At 50.3% G+C, this 13662-nt stretch overlaps 1 protein-coding gene across 2 annotated transcripts; it reads right to left on the reverse strand.

The window, feature by feature from the left end:
- Positions 1–1238: 1238 nt before the first annotated feature.
- On the reverse strand, positions 1239–12944 carry LOC111538261 (alpha-1-antichymotrypsin). Of its 2 annotated transcripts, none has more exons than XM_023205555.2 (5): positions 12893–12944; positions 10302–10952; positions 5864–6137; positions 2918–3068; positions 1239–1681 (listed from the first exon to the last, which is right to left on the reverse strand). In XM_023205555.2, the coding sequence occupies exons 2-5, from the start codon at positions 10942–10944 to the stop codon at positions 1478–1480; spliced, it is 1272 nt and encodes a 423-aa protein (XP_023061323.1). In that variant the 5' UTR covers positions 10945–10952; positions 12893–12944; the 3' UTR covers positions 1239–1477. The 2 variants fall into 2 exon arrangements, with proteins under 2 accessions (XP_023061323.1, XP_023061324.1); XM_023205556.1 differs by having other exon boundaries at positions 1263–1681; positions 12897–12916.
- Between the last annotated feature and the right edge of the window lie 718 nt (positions 12945–13662).

A 13662-nucleotide genomic window follows, 5' to 3' on the forward strand; every position in this document is an offset into this window, starting at 1 on the left:
TCCTTGCCAGTGGCCAGCCCCTCTGCAGCCCAGTGGCTCTGTCATGGCCCTTTCCTCTCTATAGCCCCTCAGCCTCTCTGCTCTTTGCCCCAGAGCCATCCGATTTCTTTTGGTTTCTTGAATGCTATCATTGCTTTTTTTCCATCTGAAGTGTTGTCCCCTCTGTTCACTTGACCACCTTCTCTTTCCCTGACCTCAGCACAGAAGTTGCCTCCTCCAAGAAGCCTTCTCTTGACTTCTCAAACTGAATTTGGTGCTCTCCCTCAGCTTCCACAGACTTGTTTCACCATTTATTTGCCATCAGGTTGTACATTCCATGAAGGCAATCCCTACGGAAATCACTTTGTGGTTAAGAGGGCGCCTCCGGTGTCAGGAATGATAGGCTAACATTCTACAGGCGATAATTACTAGCTACATTGCCTTGGGAAAATTACTAAGCCTCTCTGTCCCTCAGTTTCCTCATCCATAGAATGGGACTGCTGAGAGCATCTATCTTATAGGGACATCAGGAGGATTCAATTGGTTATTTCAGAGAGAGACCTTAGCAGATTGTCTGGCATCAAAACGTCAAGTATTCAGCTGCTGTCAACATTATCATTATAGACTTTGTGATAGAGATTGCAAGGTGCCTGAGAGCCTCGGTTAAATGCCTGACTACATGATTGCTTTTATTGCGGTTGTGCGCTGGTGGTTCATTTGTCCTCAGCTCTGCACTCTGGTTGTTGAGGGAGATCATTCACACAGCTAGGGCTAGGAACTGGTGAGGCAGTTGAGGGGCTCAGTCTGGAAACCCAGAAAGTAGCTGCTTCCCCCAAATTAGGGGTGCTAAAGGGCAGAAGAAGGACGTCCCATGATAAAGCCCTGCCCAGCTGCAGGAGCGAGGGGTCCGGGGGCTGTGCTAGATGTGGTCAGAGCTAGGAGCTCTTGAAACAGCCAGGTGGAGCCTAGGCCCTGGGGGTGGAAAGAGGGAAACTGAAAGTGGGCACCCAGAAGCCCGGGAGGCAGGAATTAGCCTTAGAGCAGCAGGTTCCCCTCCCAGCCCTGGGCCTGAGGTCTGGGTGAGCTCAGTCACAAGCTTAGGTGGTCCTGGGCAGGCTGCTGCAGCTGAAGGCAAAAGAAGCCCGGATTCTGAGGTGGAGCTGAGCCTGCATGGGAGGTCAGGGGGCTTGGCTTTGGGGCACAAGTAGCCTCAGAGGTACAGAGTCTGGCAGTCAGCATGGAAAGGCACAAGCAACGTGTCCAAGGAAACTGTTTATTGCTCTCAGGAGACCCAGGACCCTCCAGAGTGAAGAGTCCATGGGCCCCTGTGCATGTGGGAGCTACACAGGCAGTTGCTGTCAACTTCCAAGGATGAGCAGACAGGGCCAGACATGCCCTGGCCACTCGGTGCACAGGGGTCAGGCTGTACCCAGAGACCCAAGCATCCAGCTTCCATTCCAAGCTCCTTACTGAGAGCCCCACTGCTTGATGGCAAGCTCTAGGCTTGCTTGGGATTGGTGACTTTGCTCATGAAGAAGATGTTCTGGGTGTCCATAGGGGCGATGATCATCAGGAAGGGCCTGTTGAAACGCACAGTGATTGTTGGGTCCACCAATGCAGAAAGGAGGGTGATTTTGACTCCTGTGGCAGCAGATGCTTCTGTGCCCTCCTCAGACACATCAAGCACAGCCTTGTGGACCACCTGTGGGGAGAGCAGAACATTACTCACGGGAGACACAGATGGGCAGGAAGTCAGCAACCTGCCTGTGTGCCGCTAAGGGGACTAATGTGCATTGAGCACCTAGCACTAGCCTGTCTTTGCACTGTTGAATGTTTGCTCCTCTCAACTCCCCTGCCAACTAGTTTCGCACAGTACTGATGCCTAGATATACAAATGAAGACCCAGATGCTGTGTGTGATTTGCCCAGAGCCATCGAGGTAAAGGATGGAGCAACTCTTATGCATCCCTTTCTGTCCGAGTTGAGAGTCTGTTGCCCCCAAAACAGCCACTACTGTTGGGAGGAAGAGCAAGAGCAATGTAAAGTATTTTTCTTCCAAGCAACATCCTGGCAGCTCTTGACCACAAGAAGCTGCTGCAGAAACCTCCTCGGCCAGACCAGCATGGCTTTCAGCATCTCTCCTGCTCTAGCTTAAACATCTTTGGGGTTTTCAAGTACTTTTCATGGCCTTGAATTCCTGAACCATACGGGTCTACTCCTCTACACACACCGTTCTGTTACTTTGCTGTTTGAAAGGTGGAGTACAGCCCTCAACCCAGTGCTGTGTGAGCACAGAGGGCAGACAAGAGCAAAGGGCTGCACGGCCACCCTGCCTTGGCACCTCTGCTTTGAGTAACACAGGCTGAGTGTCCCAAGTAATCTTCTCTCATACTCTGAGCTTATTTTCATCACAATTGCTAGATAGTCATTGTTATTACCTATTGGCATTATCTGCCCAGACAATCCCATGAGGCGTCCGGCCCTCTGGACAGTGGTTGGGGCAGGGGCTGCAGCCTCAGGTTAGTGTTGAAGCAACTCCCTCGCCCTTGGTGGTTTATTGTGGCTTCCACAGTAAGTATCCAGGCACTGGATACTGGCCAAGAACGGTCACTACCATTTTACACATGAAAAGCTGGGGGTGGAGGACTTCAATTGTTTACCTCCATGGGTAGTAAATGGTGTAGTGTGGAATGGTGTCCATGGCTTTCTGATTCCAAGCCTGGGTGACATTTTGTTGTAGAGGACCAGCCCCTAACACAGCAACAGGAGCTGGGCTATCACTTAGCTCTTCTTGGCTTGGGGGTGTCCCAAGAAGGGTGAGTGTATAATGAGAAATGCACTTGCATTAACCCAAGTTCAAGAGTACCCAAAAGTCCATTTGGCCTTCGCCATTCAAGTTCAGATACGAAGGATGAATTGACCCAAGTCTAAAGACTCACCTGAGAGACTGCTAGGTTCCTGGCCCCTGTGATCCCTGACAAGTCAGCCTTGCTGGTGAAGACTTCCTCAATGCCCAGCTGGAGAAGTATGTCTTCCAGGTTATAGTCCCCCGAGATGGAAAACTTTGGCAGGTAGAGCTCACCTATATGTCTAGAAAATGAGAAAAAAAAAAAAAAGTATCTGAACCTCTGCAGATCAGTGCCTACCTGCCCTCCCATCTCGCAGCATGGTCTTCCCTGGTTTCCTCTACAGTCACCCCCTTCTGACTAGAAATAAATAATCTGTTCCTCAATTTCTTAATCCCTGTCTTTACTCTTCTTGTTCACTAACTTTTCCTTCAGATCTGCAAGTGTGAAAGGCTCCAGGCAGTGCACCAAGTCTGGAGTCGTGGCCCTGCTAGAGCCTGGTCCTGTCCTTTCCTTGCAGTTTGCAGTGCGGTCGAAGCACCTTCACACCAGCAGGGACTCCTGATTGTGTTGAGAGCCTGGCCCAGGTCAGCTGCACTGGCTGCATGGCAGTTTGCTTCACGGGAGCACCAGGAAAGCTTCCTGTAGGAGGTGGCGTTGAGGTTGAGTCCCAAAGGTGGGAAAGGAGCTAGCTAGGTGAAGAGGTGGGCAGGAGGCAGGTGGAAGAACCTGGAAGGAGTTGGGAGCAGGAGGGGTTGCTCCACAGGGTGGTGGGTGACCTCACTGTCTCAGGGAGCGGGGTAGTGAGGGATGAGGTGGGCCAGGAGCCAGAGGCAGGTCAAAAAGGGCCTGGGGGCCTCTGAGGAGTCTGATTGTATTGGAAGAGCTTTGGGGATCCTGAAACAATCAATTGGAGGTTCCCATCTTGCCTCACCGGTGGGCACTGTCCCTCAAGCCAGGTGTGGACTGGCACAGAGCAGGCAGCAAGCTGTTAGAGGCCCAAGTCACACCTCCCACCTGCGAGCTCCCCCTCCCTTAGCTTATAGCCCTCTTAAGACGCCTGTCACTGTCTGCCTGGTCTTACAATCATACAGGAGGCTGTGTCTTCCATTAGACTCTGAGTCCCATGAAGGAGGAAGGTGTCCTATTTCTATTTTTATTCATTCATTCATATGTTTGTCCCTTCGTTCCATCCTTCATGCAGCCAATATCTATTGAGCATTCCCTGTGGGCCAGGAGTGTGTGGACCACAGCATTTTGTAAATCTAAGCATTTTGTAAATCTAAAGTGTTTGGAGAATTCTTGCCATTCAAAACTATTTGCTGAGCCCTGCTCCCTGGTGGCTATTTGGTGCTAAAGGAGGAAGGAGTCTGGGACTAAATGGATGGGTTGGGTAGGACTCCCGTGTTCTGGGGTCTCCTGGGATCTAGAGTGAGGAGGGGCTAAGGGTCAGGCAATCCCGAGAGGTTTCCAGCCCTCTGGACAGTGGTTGGGGCAGGGTCTGCAGCCTCAGCTTGTGTTGAAGCAGCTTCCTCGCCCTTGGTGGTTTATTATGGCTTCCACATACAACACCTCACTGGATTCTCATAATCACCTAGTGAAAACAGGGGTGGTGGGGAAAGGACACTTCTCTCTATTCAGGAGATAGCTGAGCTCCAGAGAAGAGCAATGACCTGCTCCAGGTCACAACAGCCACCACGGTCTCAACCCAAGGCTGGTGCTCCTCCCTCCCTACCCTGCACAGTTGCCCACATGCACTCCCTGGGCCCACTGCAGGGTCTGGGCCCGGAACTACTGCTCCACCTCACTGTGTCCCCATGAAATTGGTCAGCTCAATTCCATGTGCCCCAGCCTGTTCTACCCTCAGATTTATCTGGAATGCAACCACTTCTCACATGCATGGCTCCCTCCTGGGTCCCAGCCACAGTGGGTTCCCACCTCGTGTCTGTGCCTGGTTCCTGCAGGTGTCAATGACTCCACACCTGTTCTATAGTTATTCTCCTCTTAGCAGCCAGGATTAGTCTTTTAAAACAACACTCGGATCGTCGCACTCCTCCAAACCTCCTGATGGCTCTCCATTTCACAGAGAGGAGGAAGGACAAGGTTTTCTAGGGGTCTACGTGGCCCTACATAAGCTGCTCCACCCCTTTGGGGATTCCTGACCTCTCTCAACTCTCTCCTCACTCACTTTGCTCCAGCCACTCTGGCCTCGCTCTTCCTTGAACATATCAAGCTCACTTCCACCTCAGAGGCTTTGCACTGACTGTTCCCTCTGCCAGGAATGCTTTTCCCTGATATACCAACACAACTCCACCCCTCCCCTCTGTTATATGGATGCTCAGACATCACCTAATGGCCACTCTATTTAAAATCACAAGCTAACACAAGTTCCAGTTTTCCTGATCCTTTCATCCTCCTCTACTCAGTTTCTATCCCCCTACTCAATTTCTCGCCTTCTAACATATCATGTAACTTATTTGTTATATTTATTTATTGCCTCTCTCCTCTCCTATTACAAAGTAAGTTCCAAGAGGGCAGGGAATCTTGTGTTTTATTTACTGATTTACTCTCAGGGTGCAAATTAGTGTCTGACACATAGTAGGTGTTCAGTTAATCATGCAGCAAATGCTGAGCAAATGAATAAATATAGTGGTTCACCAGTGCAGAGCTGATTCTCAGTGTCCATCTCACCACAGCCCTCAACTGATCACAATTCCTTCTGTTTCTCTCTCCCTTCAAGAGATTGAGACTAGGAGAGACCATGCATGAGTGTTTGGGACTGTGCAAAAGATTTCTCATGACTTAGAACATGCTGGAGTCAGAGGAAGCCTCAGCCCCTTGTCCTGTCTGATGTCATCATCTTAAAGAAGAAGAAGAAAAAAAATCAAGCCCAAAGCCACCCAGGCAGCACAGGCCAAAGTAAGTGTAAATCTCACCTGTCCCTGTACGAGTTCTCCTACCACTATGCCCTTGTCCCTGGACATTGGTGAGACCTTGACTTGGAGAGATGTGGGGTCTTGGGGGGTCAGGAAGAATCACCTGAACTCCAGTGAGTCTTTCCACCGCTTCAGGGTCTCTGGGAGCAGCATGGCTTCCACTTCCTCCATCTTGTCTTGATCAGGGAGGATGAAGAGTGCACTAGCATTGCCTGTGTACTTCAGCTCCACTACAGTGCAGGACAGCTCCTCGTCCCGGAAGTAAGGTGTATTCACTTGCTGCAAACTCATCATGGGCACCTTTACCCACCTTCTCTTGCTCCAGTAGAACCTTGACTCATGAGTGTCATGGGGGTCAAAGGGCATCTTCCATTTGGCTGAAGGTGGAGCAAGCATTGGAGAACGTATGAGTGCAAAGGTCACCCTGCCTTGACTCTGCTTCCCTAGCAGTGGAAGTGCCCAGAGTCCCTCACAGAAGTGACCCTGCTTTGGCAATAGTAAAAGTAGTATTGGCAATAGTAAAAGTTATTGGGGGTGAGGGAGTAGCTTGGTGATAGTAAAAGTTATTGGGGGTGAGGGAGAGCCCAGCAGGCTTGGATTGGGAAAAGAGCCATGAAAGAAAGACCTAGTTTCTTGTGCTAAATGAGAAATCAATAGGAATCTGGGAATAAGGAGTGCAAGAGAGAGAGAGAGAAGGTTTAGGGAAAGTGAGGGAAAGAGGCATGACAACACTTGGGAGGCTGGTGCTTGAGGAGAAATGGGACAGTTTTGGTTCCTTAAAAGGAAAAATGTTTCATTAGCGATTGTTACTCACTGGCATTACAGGGATGTGAACATATAACAGTGGTTTGTGGGAGGGCTTTGGGTGGAAATAGGAGGAAAGAGACTGGGTTCTGTATGTGAGTTGGTGAGGGCAGACAGAAGAGACGCTGATCAGTGTGAATGAGGGGAGGAACAGGGAGAATCTTAGTGGAAGATAGAACTCAGAGCCAGGAGAGACCATGGGAATAAAAGCTTAGGGACACTTGTGACATCTTAGGGTGTGGGGGTTTTGGACATCACAAAAGCCATGAGCTGGCTATGGTCCTCAGCGCATATCTAGCTCATGTCCACCTCTACAGACCATGAGTATCCAGCTAAGACTTGCCCTGGATTTGGTGTCCGTCTGGCCGAGAATTCAACTGTGGGTATTCTGACTCTGAGGCTGCCTAGGTTTTCAGTGTTGCAAAGGTAAAATTCCATGAAACTGCCTCTGGCATGTCTAGCTATCACAAACATGAAATGCAGTCTGACTCCTAGCCAGACGGACATAATTCCTCTCACTAAAGGCCTATTTACCACAGTAAAGAGAAAGAGAAAATCTTGAAAGAGGTAGAGGTAGGGGCAGAGGGAGGAAAACTCCACCTTATGTAAAAAGGAATAAGGATGAAAATGACAGCAGACTTCTCATCAGAAACTATGCAAGCAAGGGAAGAATGGAGTAAAATATTTAAAATGTTGAAAATTCCATGAAACTCATTCTTTGGGAATTGCGACATAGGCCCATGATTTTCATGAATTTAGTTGGGTACAATTATTTTCCTTCTTTAGAACAGGGGTCAGGAAACTATAGCCTGTAAGCCAATACAGCCTCGGCTTATTTCTGTGTGTACCTAAAGCTAAGAATGGTGCCTATATTTTTCAAAGGTTGTGAAAAAAAATGAAGAGGAAAGAGTAGATGAAGAAGAAGCAGAGGAGGAAGATGAAAAGAAGAATCTGCAAAAGGGACCTCGTGTGGACCAAACAGCCTAAAATACTTACTACTAGGTCCTTTACAGAAAAAAAATTGTCAATTCTTTCTCTAGGTTGTGGGCTGCACAATCTGTCACCTCCATTCTTGGTTTTGGGAGGTGCTTGGTAAAAGCTGATAAAGTCACAAATGGCTTTACATTAGGGGCTAAAATGAGGCAGAAAAAGGAATTTTCAAATGGGCCCAGGTCAATTTTGAAGGTTTAATTATTGGCTTTTCTGGACTTCATGTCTCCTACCTAACAAATGGCAACACCACCATCCACCTTTCAGAGCAGCTGCAAGGATTAAATGAGGTATTGCATGTGTATGGCTGGTGAGAGTAGGTGCTCAATAAATGGGAGCTTCTTCCCTTTCTTTCTTTATTTTGGTTTTCCTTTCCGTAATTGTAATGAGAGCCAGCTTCTGGGTGGCCTTACCTTCTCTTGTGCCCTCATCTTCCTTCTTGACACTTCCCCACCTTTGGACTTTTAGGACCAAAATAACAGTCCATCTTTCCTTCCCCCTCCCCAAAGACCATCTCAGCTTCTCTGGTCCCTGCAACCTCCCAACATGGAATGACTGGGGACAAATCTAATTGTAAAGACCCCTCGGAGCAAGGACCCATCTCAGGGTAGGAGATATTACAGTTGAACAGGTGTCCCCGTCACGAATTGCAGCAGCCATTCAGGTGCTTCTGTGGCCTCCATGTGAGGGCAGTACCATGGAGCACCTTCTCATATTACCCAGGGCACCGATTTCCTCTGGGGCCTTTCAGCTGGCCAGATCTCCAGCATGGGTCCCTGCCAGGAAGAGAAGGGCTGCCTGTGGGGACCCCGACTGCTGCCTTGTATGCCAGAATGGGGAGAGGGATAGGTTTGCTGGATGAAATCACCACCCAAGCTCTACAAGCCTTTAAATCTTCTCACATCTGGCCCCATCTCCCCCCATTTCTGTCTGCCAGTCACCAAGTTTTCTGATTCTGCCTCCTTAACATCTTCTGACATCCTCAACTATTCAACTGAGGGCTCGAATGTCTGGTTAGACTAGTGTCTTTAGTATCCGATCTCTGCTTGACTCGACTTATCTCTTCTGTAATGGCCTTCCCTTCTTTTTCTATCTGGATTTAAGAGAAAAGAAGAAAACAGTTTTCTAGGGGAAACCTTCCTTTCTTGAATTCCCATCTTCTGCCCCTGGTTGGATGCCCCCTCTCCCTTACTTTCAGCTGAATACATAGTTCTAGCATCATTGGGTGAGTCAGTCCTCGCATGCTCGCGGGTCCAGCGGGTGCAGTGGAAGAGGAAGAGCAGAAAGGGAGGGAACAAGCACTCCAGGGTTCTGAGCTGGGACTGTCTCATGCATGCTCAGCCCCCTCCACCTTCTACAGGGCAGCCCCAGCAGTGACCAAGCCCCATCACATACACTGTATGTAAACCAGGCTGAGGCAGGGAGCAAAACTGGCACCTGGAGAGTGACTAGAGGTCAACAGAGGAAGGGGAGGGGCCCTGCAGTTCTCCACTCCAGGAGGACCAGAGCACTGAATAATGAGGGGAGTGGGAGCTTCCAGGGGAGGTTGGAGACATGGGGCCAGCTCCACTGCCCACCTGTTTACCACCTGCCTGTTTCCCATTGGTAGAGGCAGGTGGGGAGGGAAAGCTGGGCTGGCTACTGTGTTCTGGAGGGGAGAGTCCTAGCACAGGGCTAGGTGGTAGGAGGGGAGAACACGGGAAACTCAAAGAACAAATGTCATGTGAGGCATGCAGTAGTCTTAGACGGAGATCCGGATCCACGAATTCATTTACAGATGAAAACCCAGGCCCGGGAGATGAAGCGGCTTGCCCAGGAATCAACCAACGGCCCCCAAGCAGGACTCTGCCTCCAAGCAGCTCATGTCTCCTAAGCACCTTTCCACCCTCTGGCTCAGTGATCACTCTTTGGGTCCCTATCTCTTTTTTTTTGTCCCCATCTGGACTGCGGGTTCCAGGAGGCAGAAGCTACCTGCTTGCACTCTGCCCCTTCGGAGCTTGCAGGTTGAGGTCTGCATTGGTTGAGTTTCTATCAGTGGGATTGGGCTCCGGACCAGTTAGAATATGGCAAAGGGCCATGTCTTGGATACCGCCCATCCTTGAGGCTCTTCCCCAGATGGGAACAATGCCATTTCTGCTCTCATTTGTTATGTGTCAATGACACATTTTTAAAAATAGTTAAAGATGATAGCAGAGCAGAATTGTAGAACCTTGGAAGTGGCCAGGCTCCTTGAGGATTATCTTCCCCTGTGAAGCTGGCCCTAGCCCCACCTGGCTGCCTCCAGACACCAAGGCCCCTGGCTGGACCATCTCCTCCCGCATGTGCAGGGTAGAAGCCCCTGGTACATCCAGACAGAGGGGCTTCCTGGCCCAGTCTAGCAGCGCCCCTGCAAGGAGGGAGCTGTAGCTCCTGCACGCCCTGGAGTGGTTTGAAAGGAGAGCTCCTTCTTTCTGTTTGCCGGACAAGTATAAATCAGAGTGAAAAGCACCACACTGACTCAGACCAAGGGCTGATGAGCCCCACTGAGTTATGTCTTGGAAGGACAAACCGTAATTTGGAAAAACCCCACAGGAGATGGGGATGCCTAAGGACAGGGCGGGGCCTTGATGCCCATGCTGCCCCCACGCCGTGGGCACTCTCCTCTACAGTGGTTTGCCTAATAACACTGTTGTTGAGTCAGGACAGAAATAGCCCTAAGCCTCGAAACTAAACATCCACCTCTTCTGAACCCCAAGCCAGGCACTCACCTTTAAAGAAGATGTAATTCACCAGGACCATCACTGTCTGCGAGTCAAGGTCCTTGATCAGATCTGTGATTTTCCCCCTGGTTCTGTTCTTCACGTAGTCGTTGATGAGCTTCTTAGCCACAGCTGAGTCCTGAAAGTCAGTGGCAAAGGCTTCGGAGCCATACAACCTCTTGGCATCCTCTATGAACCTGTCCAGCAGACTGAGCTGCTCTTCGACGAACATGGCATTTCCCATACTCAGCTGCAGCTCGTCGCTGGACTGGTTGAGGGTGCGCAGGAGGTGCTGGAAGCTCTGGTGAATTTCTGCCTCAGAAGTCTCTGTGAGGTTGAACTTGAGGCCTCTGAGAATCTCCATCAGGGTGGTATTACGGGCCGCCAGAGACAGGAAGGCCAAGGCAGTGGAGATGCTCAGCGGGGAGAAGATGACATTCTTACCAGGGGCCTTCAGAACCAACTGCTTGTACAGGCTGAACGCAAAGTCCACGTTGGCGGAGGTTAATCCGAGGTCCACATGTGTTCCCCGGTCTTGGTCCTCCTGGGTCGGATTCTCCTTGTCAAGTGGGCTGTTAGGGTGGCAGAGGATAGCAGGGCAGAACCCAGCCACCAAGATCCCCAGGGCCAGGAGAGGTAACATTCTCTCCATTTTCAACTCTGCAAAGCAAAGATTCTTTAAGTCTCAGAGGGCAGATGGAGCCCTGACCACCTCCCACTGCCCCCGACCCGGCCTGCGTCCTAGTCCCTATTCTGCTGCCTCTTGCTAGCCTTGGAACCTCCCTCAGGTGGGTGCTCTCTGGGGTCCCCGACACACATCACTGTGCTTCCTTTCATCCTTTGAGGTAAGTGCCATAATTGTTGCCATTTTTTTTTCCAGTGGAAAAACTGGGCACAGAGTGGTGAGGGGGCTTGCCCAAGGCCATACAGCAAACAGGTAAAGGAGTCCAGTGGGCAGCCAGGTTTGCCTGGCACCTCGGTCTGGAAGCTGATGGGGGGTCCGAGGCTCAGTCCAATCAGAATGCCTGCTCCTCTCCTGCTTGGTGAGCAGACCTCATCCTAGGGGATTAGAAAGCAGGGGCTCCCTTCCCCTAGTCCCCCAACTGCCACCAAAGTACAACCCAGGGATGAAGGAGCCCTAGACAGAGTCAGAGGCCACAGTGACTCTCCCAGCCTGTAGATGACACGTGGTGTGGCCTCCTCAGGCCTCCACGGTGTGATGCTGGGTTGTATTGAGAATTGACTGAGAGAGGGAAATGAACGTCCCTGGTACAATGTCGGGAGCCTAGACGGCCCTGATAATGGTCAGCATCAAGACCAAAGAAAGGCAAATGTTCTTTTCTGCCCCTGCCAGGTTACCACGTGGCGTCTGTGTGCACCATAAGCCTGGAAGGGCCTCCTAGTGGGGAGAAGGCAGACAGGGCTTTGGATTCTCCCAGACTTGGACTAGCATTTTATTTTGGCCAATTTTGATTGCTGTGTAGTGGCAAGCAGGTGACTGAACCTCTCTGAACCTGTTTCCATCTCTGCACAACATATTAAGTGGCTCAGGTGAGATAAATAATGAAGGCACCTGGTTCATACTAGATGTACCGGGAGTCACAACCTCCCATACTACCCCACGCCTGAAACTACAAGCCAGAGAAGAGCCGTGAGCTACTACACAAGATACCCTGGAAGGGCTGAGTTCCAAGCCGGTGACTGCAGCAAACAAGATTATTCACCTTCAGCCTCCACCCACTCAGTCCTAGAATTCAGAAGAGAAAAACAGTGACTTGGGTGCTGGAGAGAAGAGCAGGGAAGAGAGGGGAGTGGAAGGGAGGGGAGGGGAGAGAGGTGGAGAGAGGAGGAGAAGAAGAAGAGGGCAAGAGAGAAGGGAAGGAGGGGAAGGAGGGGAGGCCAGTGGAAATGCCTTTGGCCAAGCCCAAGGACAGAAGTAGCTTGTTTGCTTCAACTGTTTACTCTCAGGCTGATGCAACCATTTCTCTGGATAAATGTCAGACAATATTTTTCTCCAGAATTATTTCAGGGACAAAGGCTTGTCTTTTCTGTTTGGGCAAGTTGGAGGGCTGGCTGTTTCCCAGCAGTTTGTCTTTTCTGTTGCTGGACAGAGACACAGCTCATCTGTCGACTTGGCCAGGGGTCCTTCTGGGGAAGTGGAGCCCCCGAGGCAGCCCCATGGAGACCCTGAAATCACCGTGAGGCCTGTGGCCTCTGTTTAGAGGGACCCAGTGCAATAATCACATCTGCCACATGTTTTGAGAGCTGCACCCTGCTCCAGGCAAGAGGACAGCACCTCTTCCCTGAGGGCCAGATGCATAGCGGACTCGAACCAGAATCTGTAAGTATTAAGGCAGAAATGATCATAGAGGCCCCAGGGCACCTCCGCCCTTTGCAGGTGTGAAAACCCAGACACACAGGATGCCTCTAAAAAAGGCACGGGGAATCAGCGGCAGCCCAGAGCAGTCCCCTGGCCCCTAACACCTGAGCACACCTCCTCCTGGCCTCGGCTCACCCCTCACACGCTCCAGGCTGCCCCCTAAAACTCTCCTGGAAAAACAGATTCCTCCGCTCCCAGGATGTAAAACATCCTGGGTTACCTGCTTCAGGGAGCTGGATGTAGCTGGTGGATACCAAAGCCGTCTGTCTGGAGTGGTGGATTTTCATGAATGCTGAGGCTTATTTATTCCTGCAGAGAACTCCTCCCCCTGCTTGAGAAATGCCAGAACAACCAAGTGTTCTGTTCTCAGACTGGAAATGACCAGATGATAATTTCTGGTAACATGGGCTTGTTGGACCCACTCAAATAACCTGGTTATGGGAATAGCTCTAATCTCTTCCTTAAAACATCAAACAAACACACAAAAAATCCTTTGTCATATTAGTTTTTATCTGCTTTTTAAATACTCATTAAAGAACACGGAAAAACTCAGAGAATATAAAGAAGGACTTTGGAAAATATCCCCCAGCACTTTGCTACCTGGAGAGGACCCCAACTAACATTTTGGTGTATTTCTTTTTTATTTCTTTTTATTTTTTATTTTTATTTTGAGATGGAATCTTGCTGTGTCACCCAGGCTGGAGTACCGTGGTGTGATCTCAGCTCACTGTAACCTCTGCCTCCCAGGTTTAAGCAATTCTTCTGTCTCAGCCTCCTGAGTAGCTGGGACTACAAGCACACACCACCACGCCTGGCTAATTTTTGTATTTTTAGTAGAGATGGGGTTTCACCATGTTGGTCCGGCTGGTCTCAAACTCCTGACCTCGTGATCCACCCTCCTCAGCCTCCCAAAGTGCTGGGATTACAGGCATGAGCCACCGCACCTGGCCACATTTTGGTGTATTTTTAAGGCACTTTTCTTTGGTGTCT

This window comes from Piliocolobus tephrosceles, chromosome 6, assembly GCF_002776525.5.
Source record: "Piliocolobus tephrosceles isolate RC106 chromosome 6, ASM277652v3, whole genome shotgun sequence".
Classification (NCBI taxonomy): domain Eukaryota; kingdom Metazoa; phylum Chordata; class Mammalia; order Primates; family Cercopithecidae; genus Piliocolobus; species Piliocolobus tephrosceles.